Consider the following 14,119-nt stretch of genomic DNA (forward strand, 5'->3'; position numbering starts at 1 on the left):
TCCTGTCACCCATGTCAAAAACAAACTTCGATTGGTTCACCAAACGGCAAGTGAGAGGAACAGTTAAATTACATAATTCGCTATATAGAAGATTAAAAACGCTGTAACAATATGGTGGGATTAATTAATTCGCCAATGGCTAATCCACTCGTTCGAGAATCATCTGCTCGGCAAGAACTTGACATTGAACCTGCAACTCACCGACGCACACTTTCGTACATTGTAACCAACGCAAAAAGCGGGGCCATTAACTCAGACGTATGCAAAACACATGTATGTATCGGACAGTGGTGGAAAAAGGATTAGGTGCGCATGGGCGTATCTATGGTGACGATTGACTCTTGCTACGACCTCTAGTCGTTTCTAACAATCCATTACAGTGTTATCACGCCGCGACTAGAAAACCTGCTCGTGAAAGTTCCGTTCCGAAAGTCTCGCGTGTCAGCTGTGTTTTTCGTCGCTGAAACCACGCTTCTTTTTTCTCGATTCACAACGATCGACAAAGTTCTCGAACGGTTCGACATCGTTATAAAACGTAAAAGGACAAGTTTTCTAGAAATCTAAGAAGAAACAGTTTTCCAGCAGAGACATTTACTATGTAAGTTTGTGCGGTTGTAATTAGTGGCTGGTACTTTGGTGATCTTACGTCGTGTCCTCTTCGATAATTTTTTGAAGAGAATGGAAGAATCGAGGGAGATTCGTGAAAGGGTTAGAATTTATTCGAACAAAGAGTAGCATCGTGTGGCGGTGATCCGTTTTGTCGCGTGGCCTCACTTTCCTGGAAGATTACTCAATCGATGTTTCTTTGATGAAACACGGTCGTGGATGTTATATGTTTTAATCGAAAATGCTTCGAAAAACCCACGATTCTCTGTGCATTGTCAGAGATTCGCTTGATCGTTCCTTCACGAGCACTTTATTTTTGTCTGATTGCTTGATAGTTTTGATAGAAGTTCAGAAAGAGGGGAGGAGTCATTCTTTAATGGAATAACAAATGGAAAATAAATTATAATTTTAAAGGTTACAGGGTTTATCCAACAGCGATGAAACTAAGTTTCATTTGTATTACATAGATGCTTACAAATTGACTAATCCCTATCATACGAATAATATACAGTATCGATATGGACTAAAATGAATATGAAATTATTTTATTTATTTAATACGTTTAATATTCTAGTTTAATTCTCTATAACGTGGAAATTTGAGGTTAAATTACGGCCATGTACGTATTTCAAATTTTATTTTATTTATCACTCTGTTACATCTTGCTAAATTGTAGACTCTTGTGCAAATGCTTATTTCCGTAGAAAATTAACAGTAAAGCGGAAACTTGCATAGAAATTTATGTTTAGAGAGCTCCGATCAGTTGCACTTCTCCTTGTTTTTAGTTCTTTCATTCCTATATTGTTTTCTGAACTCTCGAATAAAATTAAAAGTATGAATATATACGCATAAACACTATGCACATTATCAAGTAATTGCTATTAATCGATTCGACATTGAAATAATCTAGCGACTATAAGTGGAAATATTGGCAAATGAATTACGTTGAAATAAAATGCACTTTCAAAGAGAAATTCTAATTTCAAAGGTGGTATTGCGAATCGATGGAATTTTAAAAAGTAGGATTATTGAAAAATGAAAAGCAAAGGTTCAACGATATCGTTGGAATGAATTTAAATTTTCATAGTAACAGAATATATGAAATAAGTGGAACTTAATCGATACATATTAAATATTAAATTGATCTCTATTTAAACCACGCTTTATTGCCAATTTCTATTTTCCTCGCAATTTTATAAATTTCTATTATTTATAAATTTCTAAACAATTATATAAAAATCTATGGTCTATCTATGATCCGATAGTTAGCCCAAGTTGAAGTAAGAAATATAAATCGATTATAACTCCTAGAACTCTCTATAAGCAAACAAAATTCTTGCGAAGGGTTAACGAACGTTGCTGATTATTTGTATTACAGATTCTTGGATAGTTCGCTACTGAAAGTGGTTCTTGCTAAAGATGGACGTGCCCTCTGATAAACTCACGAAACAACGTGCATCGCATCTCATACGCTGAACGAAAAATTATCGACTCGATGTGGATGGTGTTACTACTGACCATCGTTCTGAAGATTTTCCTAAAGAAACTACGGGGATTTAATCGACCATCGAGGGAAACTTTACGAATCGAGCCTTCTCCTGCTTTTGGATACCGATCTATTGGACTGTGATCATAAATCTCATTTGATCGATCTTAGTCGTCTGTAAGGACATCTACTGGATACTTCTGAAAAGAAAGTATCATAGAAGTTTATTCGCAACCGTTTATGAAAAGTGAAAAAACTCGGTTAATAGTTCGAGTTCGAGAATCGAAGAAAGAAGAAGTATCGACGAAAACGTTGTGAACAAAAGAGTTCTTAATGTGAGAAGGAAATTGTTGCTTGTGGTACTTGGTTCTCGAAGGTCAGAAAAAGTGAATTAGTTAGTTGGAAGCATGTGAGTAAATGGCCGTGGCAGGATCTTGGCATCCTTCGAACGACCTACTATGGGCATCTGCCTGGACACTGGTAAGTATTCGTTGAAAATATCATTGATACTATTGTGCTTTAGAACGTAGTGGTATATATTTCATCAACTAAACGTCATCATGCGTAACGCAATTGTTAATATTTATCTCTTATGAAAAGTATCTGTACGTGATACCGGAAAGCTGGAATGAGAAATGGGAAATAGGAAACCTCGAGGATGAGGAGATAACAATATCTTTGGAATCATTCGTTCTGAATGAATTTCGTTTTATTACACTGTGAAAAAGCTTCCGTTATCAGAGATACTGGAAAGTTAAAAATAAAAAATACATATTTGCATTTCGTAAATGGCAAATATGAAAACTATAACAAGAACGATAAATATCAACGCTATCAGGTTGAACTGCAAATAGGTTTTGATTAGATCATAAAATCTTCTGTACATGTGAATTGATATTTCATATCGATGGTTAATGTTGCAAAATATTATCGCATGCTAATGGTAAACAAATAATAAAGAATGATAACATTATTTTTATTTAAAGAAAAGCTTTCGTTTAGCGTAATACTACAGTGTATATACTATACATAACGTTATAGATTTATGAATTAAAAAAAGCAGTGACGACGATCGTCTTTGATATAATTTAAAGAATACACGTCACGCGTGAAATTCATTATAATAATTTCTTACTGAAATTTATATAGAATTAAGTGTTTTACGAGGTGTTTTACTTCCTAGTTTCTTTTCTTCTTTTTTTCATGTTTGTCAGAAGACACGGCGAGCGTTAGGTGACGTTAAACGTTTGACTGTCGGATGTATGAACTCGTTAGAATCGATAGAAATGAAGCTTTCATATCTCTAAGTCCAACTAGTGTTTTAGTATCTCCTTCTTATTTTTAGCATCTCAAGGCATTGTAAAGTCAAATTTTCGCGTAAATATTGAAACGTCGAAATTGGCTGTAGACCGAGACTCGATTTATTTTTAATGACAGTATCAACCGAAACGATCGATCGAAGTTAAATCTTGAGATAATATCGTCGCGATTAATATCTCTGTGTGGTATACGCGAGCAATACTTTGGATAATAAATATCGTTCACAGTCAGTAGCCAGCTGAAGGCTCTTCAGGCGATCGGTCACAAGTAAACAAGTGTAAAGTGAAAATTCAGAAATAAATATACCTGAATAATAAAATACTGTTAGTTAGTGAACTTGGCACCGTCGGTGAAAGAACAAAGGTAAGTGAAATATCGAGCGCTAGTGATAGAATAGAGTCAACAGAGAAAAAAGTTGTGAAAGTGAATACACGAAAGGTAACAAACATTCAAACTGGACAGGGATGCAAACAAAAATCGAGAAACATTTAATAGACAGCACGATTTATTCGTGATAGCATCTGGTAGAAACAAAGAGGAAAATGAAGTACGAGGAGCAGTGTTACTAAGCAGTACAAACGGCAGTGTTAACTTTTCGCTTACAATAAGAATCTATAGATAATCAATTAGAATTTCTTCTCTCATATTTTTAAATATTAAAAGATTAAAAAGATTAAAAGACAATCGTGTTTGAAAATATGAAACAAAAAATGTTACTGAAATTTATTTGAAAACCTGAAACATGATATTAGAAAGCAGACGGAGAAGTGGAATGTCTAATGATATATTAGTTGCGATGATTCATATTTCTCTTATATTTATGCTGTTAATCATAAAGAAGATTATACTTTGTAGGATTTTTATAGAAAATCTTTCTTATATATATATATAGAACGTAAAACGTTATTTTCGAGAGGAAAAACTGTGAAATAACGATATATATTGAGAAAATGTTTCTTGTTTCGCTTTTAATATTAAGACACAAATGTGAACGAGACACACGCGTGACCCATATATACCTTGTACTTGACATTACACATGTTACTCGATCAATAAGTCTTCCAGCGATTTCCCAAAAGAAAAGCAGAAACTCGTTTTTATCACAAATTCGACGTATCTCTTAAATTACGCAAGACGATAAAATAGAAACACGTTTAGAAGTTTACAAAATGTATTAACAAGCGCGCAGAACATGTACACGAAAGATTCCATTGTTTTCAGTTTACCGTTCCTCCAAGCTTTGCGACACAAAGACATTTTTCACGGTTTCAATGTAAATGAAAATTTTGTGGAATTTTTAAACGAATAAACGAATCTATAATTCAAGAAATCTTAATAAGAATTTTAATGTATATAATTAACGTGCTACGGATGTTAGTACATTTATAGGAAATTTAAAGATGTAAAGAGTGAGTGTAGAAAAATATACAGGGTGGTTGGTAACTGGTGATACAAGCGGAAAGGGGGTGATTCTACGCGAAAAAAGAAGTCGAAAATATGGAATAAAATTTCTTTTTTTTTTTTTTTTTTTAAATTTTTCCATCGAGACAACGATCCACAGTGAGATCCGTTATAACGAGACGTGATAAGGTGCACGCGTACCGAGCCAAAATTCAAAGTCGATTTTCTCGAAAACAAAGCCTCAAACGAAAAATTTTTATTCTATATTTTCGACTTCTTTTTTCGCGTAGAATCACCCCCTTTCCGCTTGTACCACCAGTTACCAACCACCCTATATAAAATATTCAAAGTATAGAAGCCGTTATAGTATTTAAAAGATGGAACGCACCTCTACTTAGATTTTGTTTAGTTATGTTTATAAAAATGGCGTAAATTCTGTCTTAAGATTTCATTACTTCCTTGAGATTGAAACTCATCTTTAAGGAAAATATCAAGTGCGATCTAATCTTCTTCCGAGATTAATCAACGCTTTCTTTGTATATATGGTCAGCGTGAAAAGGAGATACGCTTGTTTCGTTTACAATGGTTCCTTCGTATCATATTCTCTTCGAGGATTCGTTTACCGCAAAGTTAATAGTTTACGTAGAAATGAATAGCTCGATGGCAACAAAGAAATTTCTATAGGCATGAGTCACGTAACGAATCAATATTGCAAATAAGTTCATGACGTTTGTCGTTAGCTAGTCAGTGTTTATACCCCTTTCTTAGTAAAGGAAACAGTAAGATGAGAATCAAATCTTAAACATAATCTTTTATATCTTTCTTTCTTTTTTATATCTACGATTAAAACCACGATTGCGAAGTGCCGTGAAAGGACGTTGGCAGCTATTACGATTGGCCTTTTATTAGCGATTCTTATCACAAAGATTATAAACGTTGAAGCAACAGTAAGATATCGTTCTTTTATCGCGTATATTATTTGATATAGTACCGGCTGCTACTAATTATCATTGAAAATAATAACAAAATTACCTGAATATAACATTACGTTTACTATAAGATTAAACTCAGCATAATTTATTGAAATACACATCCCCGTATACGAAAATTGATACGTTAAAACATACTTTAAAATATCATCATCAAATTACACTTACTGCAAAATGAATTAAAATGTTTACTGAAGACAACTATGTAATCGTGCGAATCCGCTTCATTAAAATCTTATAGTCTTGAACATAATTTTTAATGTATGATCTCCGATCATTACGTGTGGCCACCTTTTTCACAGAAACACATCGTTCCACGTGTACAGCAGTAACGTGTGTTTCTTTCCTTTATGGACACGTAGATGCTTCAACGTTAGACCTGTTTCTCTACAATCGAAAGGAGACCGCAAGAACACAGTTTATATACAGTTTACGTATACAGTTTAATCGATATCGTGGAACTAACGTTACACTGTGACACGGTGTTCGGTCATGATAAATTTCACAGTTAACGTAAAGGCATTCAAATGATTTCGATTGCATACAAGAATGTGCAAATGTTTCCGGTTTCATAGATATTATACGTATATACCAAAAGCTACGATGCCTACAGGCACGGTGGAGACGTGCGATTAGCCACAGCGTCACCGTCGCGCCAATTTGTCGTTACATTTTAGAATAGCGTGGATTTCTACGAAGCAGTTCACGCGGAACGCGATTCCCATTTTTAACTGGAAAAACGGCAAATTAGTCGAAAAATTAGTCGCGCAAACGTGACGGCAATCGCGGCGATGATTTTTTATTTTTCGGATTTTTTATTGACCGATCAAATTGAAGAATTAAAAAGATTAGAGTTCGTTCCTCGATCTCATTCTGTTTTGACGGTTACTATCACATAGTTTCCTCTTTGAATGATTGAATAATTAATAACATTATATATTATTCCACGGTGGTGTATTTAATTTAACGATTAAAGATTGCAAAATTTGATTAAAATATTTAATTAAAAAAAAATAAAGCTACTGAATATTTATTTCACATAATTTTGTTTAACGATGAAATATTTTTTGTTAAGTAAAATCATATCTATCGTTTGTCAAAATAAATCTCTGTCTGAACAATTAATTTTTTGTAGTTTTTATAATCATATACGTTTAATAACAAGTTTGAACTATGTATATATCTTTTCTGGAATTAAACTGGCAGTTCTTCGTTAAGCTATTGAAATTTCTATAGATGTACGTTAATAATTAATAGAAGTATAAACTCATATATGAATAATTTATTCTATATGTACAAGCATATATGTATATCGTGTATGATCTGTGCCTATGTGATCGAGTTAAAACATTTATGAATAAATTAAACACTGTACAATAGTAATGTAGTAACATAAAAAATTTTAGCTAAGATCAGATATTATAAAATATTGGCATTTAAGAAAGGAAAAATTGTTTTCATATCACAATCGTTAATAACAATTTTCATACTTTCATCGTTCATTAAATAAAGTTTAGAAATTGCTAAAAAAATTATCGTATTTAACATTTTTCTATTAGAATCTCTCTTTAATATATTTTTGTTTAATTATTATACCTATATTTTTACTCGCTGATACATTTTTATTTCGTTTATCAACTAAGATCGTAGCAGTGTTTGCGTTTGAATGAAAAGAATCCCAATGGTGCCTGATAAATTACTAAAATTAGAAAAGATTTTCGAAAAATATAAAGAAAACAAGAGTGGTTAACATGTATACGATCATTATACTCGTTCGTTTTCTTCCGAAGCGGAAACCAAGAGATAAAGGAAATTTCATAAAAGGAAGAGACAAATAGGTGCTGGAGACCTTTTAACCTAATGAAGACATTGCTTTGTAATCGTTAATATTTAAATTAAATGTACATAAGCGCAGCTGCACGTGATGTTATAAATTGCCACGCAATATTACGTAGCACATGCAATGTAAAAATTGAACGTTACGACATCGTGTAGACTGATAATTTTTCTAAGAGCATGTTCTTCACAGTATGTCATCACTTGCTAAATATAATACATTTTGCAAAATAATATTACAGTTAACGTAAGGTTAACAGGTAATTAACAAAGAAAAGTGTAAAGAACAGAAGCAAGATTTAAATTGACATTAAAATTGATCGGAATCTATGAAAATTGCTTTTGCAATAAGCAATCGTTGTATTAGTTTGGCAACTAAATGATTGCGGATTTTGTCATTACCACCTAATGATAAAATCCGCAATACTTAGTTGCCAACCCAATACAAAAGGTTACTAAAAAGTTTTAATTGAACATCAAAACGGCTAACGAATAAACCGATCATTCTCCAAACTTATAGTACTTAGTTTATAATTTCAACCGATAATAATCTAGTTTAACGATCGACTTCAAGTTATTTAACGAAAAATTTGGTCGCAGATCAACAAAATGGATCGCAGGTGTTCGAGGAAGCTGATGCTCGAAGCGCGGGGAAATGGCGAGGAGAGGCTGGCCTCTTGTCAACACCCCCAAGCGGATATTTTCCACAACAGAACGTTGGTGCAGTTAAATTCGAAGTTCCAAAAGTGCCTGTCATATTTGTGCTTGGTTCGTATCATATACGATTCAGTTGAAAAATAAGAGCAAAGTATTTGAATTGCTTTCTCGCGCCTTGCGTACATGATTCTCGGATGAAGTTAAAAATAAGAATCTGAATTAACTTTCGGATTAGGACGACTCTTTTTAATGCAAAGTTTAATGTAAAAAATTTTTTTTACGTTTCAACAAATTTTGACATAAGAAAGTTTCTGTTAATTTGATTATTATCGTAAAATGCTATCAGCATTTTAGCTGTTATTCGAGCAAAGTACCATATTTGTCTATAGTGCGAAATGGTGTTTTATCATTCTTTCTATATCATGATACAACTTTCGATCTTCAGGTGGACCTGGTAGTGGAAAGGTGACACATTGTGATAATTTGATGCAAGAGAAAAAGGGTATAACGCATATCAACATGATGGATCTCCTTCAACAATACGCTCTTGGAAATGGTATGGAGACACGTTATTTGTAAAGTGGATCATTAAGTGAGAAATTACGGATAATTACTATACACGTAAATTAATAAATATTAGTGATGTAACAATTACTAAATAAAATTGATAATGAATATATTGTTATAATGATTTTATTGCTAATGAAAGCCCGTAAGATAGATGAAAACAGAATTTTGCGAATACTAATATATTATTATATTAATATTTTTTATTTATTATATCCTATATATAAATATCCTATTTGTTGATATATTATTTTTACGATAGATATGCAAGATTTCGGACAACTTAGCAGTAAAACAGTTGCGGAGGTTCTTATGCTGGAAATCAAGATGTCTCCAGGTTCCAAAGTCTTTCTTGTTAGTGGTTATCCACGTAATATGCGCGACGTAGTAGAATATGCTGAAAAAGTAAGTATTTTTATATAGATATATTTTGATTCGAAAACGCCTCTTCTAACGACAGAGAAGAATAATCCGGATCAAATTCTTAAATGAGATATGTAAACAAAACATATATTGAAACATGCACGAAGCAGATAAAGGACAAAAATCGATCACCAAATTAGGACATTCTCTTCGATTGATCCTTTCATAATATTTCTGAATTCCCGTTTGTAGAAAAGAAATCGATTTCCTTTGAGAATCATGTTTGAATGTTACAATTAATCGTGTCATAAGTTTTATAGAACAGCTTCTGCGACACTTCGTTAAAACTGTTACATTAAGAAAGGAAAAACGATCCTTTATGTTATAAAAAGAGGTCCAAAAATAATTGCTACATTTACAGATTAAAATTGTAAACGGCGTGATTCTCGTGTCCTGGAGACAGGAGATTCTCGAAAGACAAATCGATTTTGGTGCACAACTTGGACAAGTAGTGATCGAGCTAGCAAGAATGGAACTTTATAATTTTTATAGAAACGTTATGCCCGTCGCAGAATATTTCGATCAAAGTGGAATGTTGCTAGAGGTAAGCAAGCGAATATTTCTACATACTTTTTGAAACTTGATGCTGATCTCATTTCCTGAACGCGTGATAATCGTTAAAGCATTGTCTGATTATCGCTTATGGTAATTACAGATAAACGGAGAAAGAAATCCGAGCGAGGTTTACGTCGATTTTCGTGAAGCGGTTTTCAAAATTCTCGGCTTGTCAAACGATGAAATACAAGGAAAAAATGCTTCTCAACCGTTAAAAACAGAAGTAAGTTTCCATGTTTCGAACCGGTGATATATATTTATTCTTCGGCTTACGATCTCTTTTGCTAAACGCTTGATAAATTCGTCTGTGAAAATGTTAATATTCAAGCTGTCCAACGTAGAATATTGAAATTACAGGTAGAAGTCGAGAGGAGGAAAGAATCTATTCCAAAATCATCATCTCCTATGGAAGAAGTGTTGGCTCAGCTAACGCAAATACCTGTCGAGGTGAATGTGAAACCCGTAAAAACCGCGATCAAGTCTAGAAAAGGATTACCCGCGTTCATCTGGGTTATAGGTAAGAAAAAATACACCTTACAAAATTGTTCCTTGAATTATTCTAAATCCAATCGTAATATTTTTTTAGCCTTAACAAATTTCTTAAGTTTGCCAAATTGTTGTTAATTTAATCGGTAAAATGAAAGAATGGTTTTTTGGTATGCGTGATTTCTTTCTACTTGTTAGAACACGTAAGATTTGAGCATAAAGGTTCCAGGAGCATAGCCATATAGAGCTTGAAAATAAAAACTTACTAAAACTAATTATATCAGAGCTACGTTAACAAACGAATTAGATCGAAGAAATTTAATAAAACGTTACAAGCACTTAAGATTGGTATTTTTATTTTACTAGGTGGCCCAGGAAGCAACAAAGAAAATTTATGCACTCAGGCTGTTCGCAATATGCCAGGCTGGGTCCAAGTCAGCATCGGTGGTTTGCTTAGAGCGATGGCATCGTCAAATACTATTGTCAACGATGCTATCGTTTCTGGAGAAACGGTGCCACAAGACATCGTCATGCAAGTAGTAGAACAGCAGATTATGCTAAATCGCGACACGGATGGCATAGTAATAGATGGCTATCCGAGGGACTTGAATCAAGTGCAAGAATTTGAGAATAAGGTAATTTACAATGGTCCATATATACATACAGTTTGATAATAAATGTACAACGGTGTACACAATAGATCTTTTCTCATGTTTTTACAATGTTATCCAAGTTTAACGAACATATCCAATATTATTTCTCAACTTTTTAGTTTGGCCAGCAGCCACCGTTAGTATTATTAGACTGCTCGAAACTACAACTTGGCAGAGGAAGGATAGATGATAACGTATCTGCATTTAGAAAGAGGCTGGAACTCTTTCGCGAAGTATCTTTACCTATGTTAAAAACCCTGGACAACGAAAATCGCTTAACGATTGTAAGTGTAATCCGAAATTCTTCCTCTCTTGTGATTCAGACAATATAATACTACAATACCAATAATACAATAAAAATTTGGCATTAGATAGGTATAAAGAAATATAATTTTATATAAAATTAATATTAAATTAATCAAGATAGTACGAGTGTAGTAATACTAAAATGTGAAATCGTTTTCAATACAGATTGATGGCGACACGGACGTACCAAGCGTGCAACAAGAATTCGCGGCCGCACTTTATCAATTAATGACGCAAACGCGTCGCAAAGAAGAGAATGATCTGCATAATCCTGAACCACAGATGGTACAAGAAAATGGAAACAATGAGAAATTAAATACAGTTGTTCTTAATAATAAGGATCAATCGATCATATCAAACGGTGTTTCTAAGCAGATGACCGATGGTAAATTAAATGCCGAGCAAGCAGTTAATGCTACGAAAAATATGAATGGAATACGCAGCATACAGGGTAACCAATATATTTTCTCTCTCTCTCTCTCTCTCTCTCTCTCTCTCTCTCTCTTTCTTATTTTACTTTACTTATACCTAAGTACATATGTATAATATATACACTGCAAATGTTTATACGTTTATATAATATTTAATGGTTGCTAACCCCTGCTTAAATTCCATTTTTAATTACGTTTACAAAAATATGAAGTTATAGAAACATTCGCAGTTTGATAATAAATAAGTTAAATTTTAATGGAACATAATTACTGAAAACAAAGGGCAAGAATAAGATTTAATCAAAATTTCCACTGACAGGTGCAGTACGAATCGCTAATGGATTAAAGAATAACGCCAGACAGGTTCAAAAAAACGGTGCTGCTCGTATGCAAAACGGTATTGCGAATGGTACCGCACACATGTTGCAAAATGGTGTTGCACATCTGGCCAACGGAATTATATCAAGTAATAACAAAGTTGCACCGGCGGTACAAAATTATTTGCCGAACAACACCAAAGATGCAGTGAGGAAGATGTACAACGAGGTCGAAGGTTACCAACAGAATTTACACATGTAGTTAAAAACACGTGTAAGATCGTCGTTCGAACGAAAAATTAAAAAGGAGAAAAGAATATTTTTAATATTGTTCTATCTTTTTATAAATTTAATCGATCACGTTAATGATCACGAAATTAAACGAACATTCGAAGTTCCTCTCTGATAAAACATACATACATATATAAGCAGTATACTATACGTATTATAATAATACTATATGAAGATTTTTCGGCGTTACCTGATAAACTGGAAAAGTATAATTTACTAGAGAAAATAAGAAGAAGTTATTATATGAAGTTTTTGTTTATGAACGCTTTGCCATGATAGAAGAAAGATTTCAATGCCATAGATAAGTTTCAATAAATGTGTAAACATTACATTACAAGAGTCTTTAAACGAAATTCAGAACTCGCTAATTAAGAGTCCATTAAGCGGGATCGTTTTAAAACAGAAAAACATAATGTAAAATAGCAATGAAAAATCGTTGCTTGATTCATGTTGTGTTCAATATGAACTTATAATTTTCCAACAAAACAGTTTTAACTCAATTTCGTACTATATTTTTTACTTATTTTCAATAATCCCAGTTTGTCGGGAAAATCCGGGAACAGCCCACTTACGTAATAATACATTCGCATCGTGCCTTAAGACCATTACGACTTACATAGGATTAAACGATGAATTTAAGAGGAAAGCCAAACGCAAAATTAGATACGCAAATGTATACATATAGACTAAGATACTCGTATTCAAATATCGAGGTTTCGAGACTAAATAGTTGTATACGATACGTTTAAGTGTAATATGAAATACGTATGTTTTTCTTTCTTGTTTTTCTTATTCTTTTTTACCTGAACGTTACAGACAGTAAGTACTTACATCAAGCGAGACTGATAACGAAGTAAAGTATTTAATATCGTTCGTTTCTAATAAAACGCGATTATAAAAATAAGATTTTTTATGGAACTCTAGAAAACAGATATTTCAAGAGTGTAAATGAAAATTTAACTCTAATGAAAATTGAACCAAATTATGCAAATTTAATAACTACGGATCAGTAGCTGGTACGTTGAACTCTTATCAAAAGAAATTAAATGGCTCTTGATACAAGCACATATTACGTAGAAAAAGAATTTAGTTTCGGACTTTTGAATGGAATAATATTATCCGTGTTTCTATTACTCTAAACGGTACTCATAGTAAGCACGATAAGATATCAATAAGTTAAGTCTAATTAAAGAACATTTAATAATTGTATATTCTAATAAAATATTAAAATAATCGTTTTTTTCACCTAGTTTGAATAGCTTTTTTAATTATTTCTTGATAATTTATTTCCATATCTAATATTTACAAATAAAATTTCTTTAACATTATTATTTACCATTATTTATTTACGCGAATTTCTGTTCTATATTAATTCATTTTCCTTCTATATACTTTCAGTCGTATTCCACATAAATGGAAAATGTCTCAATGAAAAATCAATCATTTTTTTCGTTTCATTTATACAGGGTGGTTGGTAACTGATGGTACACGCGAAAAGGGGGTGATTCTATGCGAAAAAAGAAGTCGAAAATATAGAAAAAATTTCTTTTTTTTTTTTTTTTTTTTTTAATTTTTCCATCGAGACAACGATCTACAGTGAGATCCGTTATAACGAGACGTGATAAAGTGCACGCGTACCGAGCGAAAATTCAAAGTCGATTTTCTCGAAAACAAAGCCTCAAACGAAAAATTTTTATTCTATATTTTCGACTTCTCTTTTCACGTAGAATCACCCCCTTTCCGCTTGTACCATCAGTTACCAACCACTCTGTATAATATTGGACTGATTTATGTA

At 32.8% G+C, this 14,119-nt stretch overlaps 1 protein-coding gene across 1 annotated transcript; it reads left to right on the plus strand.

The window, feature by feature from the left end:
* Positions 1-275: 275 nt before the first annotated feature.
* Positions 276-13,652, plus strand: LOC126864019 (adenylate kinase isoenzyme 5). The gene is made up of 12 exons (XM_050614911.1): positions 276-598; positions 1,985-2,572; positions 8,239-8,406; positions 8,741-8,851; positions 9,125-9,267; positions 9,647-9,829; positions 9,941-10,063; positions 10,198-10,357; positions 10,693-10,961; positions 11,099-11,263; positions 11,451-11,736; positions 12,036-13,652. Exons 2-12 carry the CDS (start codon positions 2,551-2,553, stop codon positions 12,293-12,295), a joined length of 1,890 nt encoding a protein of 629 aa, XP_050470868.1. The 5' UTR covers positions 276-598; positions 1,985-2,550; the 3' UTR covers positions 12,296-13,652.
* The last annotated feature ends 467 nt before the right edge of the window (positions 13,653-14,119 follow it).

The sequence above is a fragment of the Bombus huntii genome, chromosome 3 (assembly GCF_024542735.1).
Source record: "Bombus huntii isolate Logan2020A chromosome 3, iyBomHunt1.1, whole genome shotgun sequence".
NCBI classification, from domain to species: domain Eukaryota; kingdom Metazoa; phylum Arthropoda; class Insecta; order Hymenoptera; family Apidae; genus Bombus; species Bombus huntii.

Bases quoted from the DNA above. Each gene is read 5' to 3' on its own strand.
- LOC126864019 (XM_050614911.1), top strand. From the start codon at position 2,551: ATGGGCATCTGCCTGGACACTG. The intron at 2,573-8,238 runs GTAAGTATTCGT...ATTTGGTCGCAG, and splicing joins GGGCATCTGCCTGGACACTG to ATCAACAAAATGGATCGCAG. The intron at 10,962-11,098 runs GTAATTTACAAT...TCAACTTTTTAG, and splicing joins TGCAAGAATTTGAGAATAAG to TTTGGCCAGCAGCCACCGTT.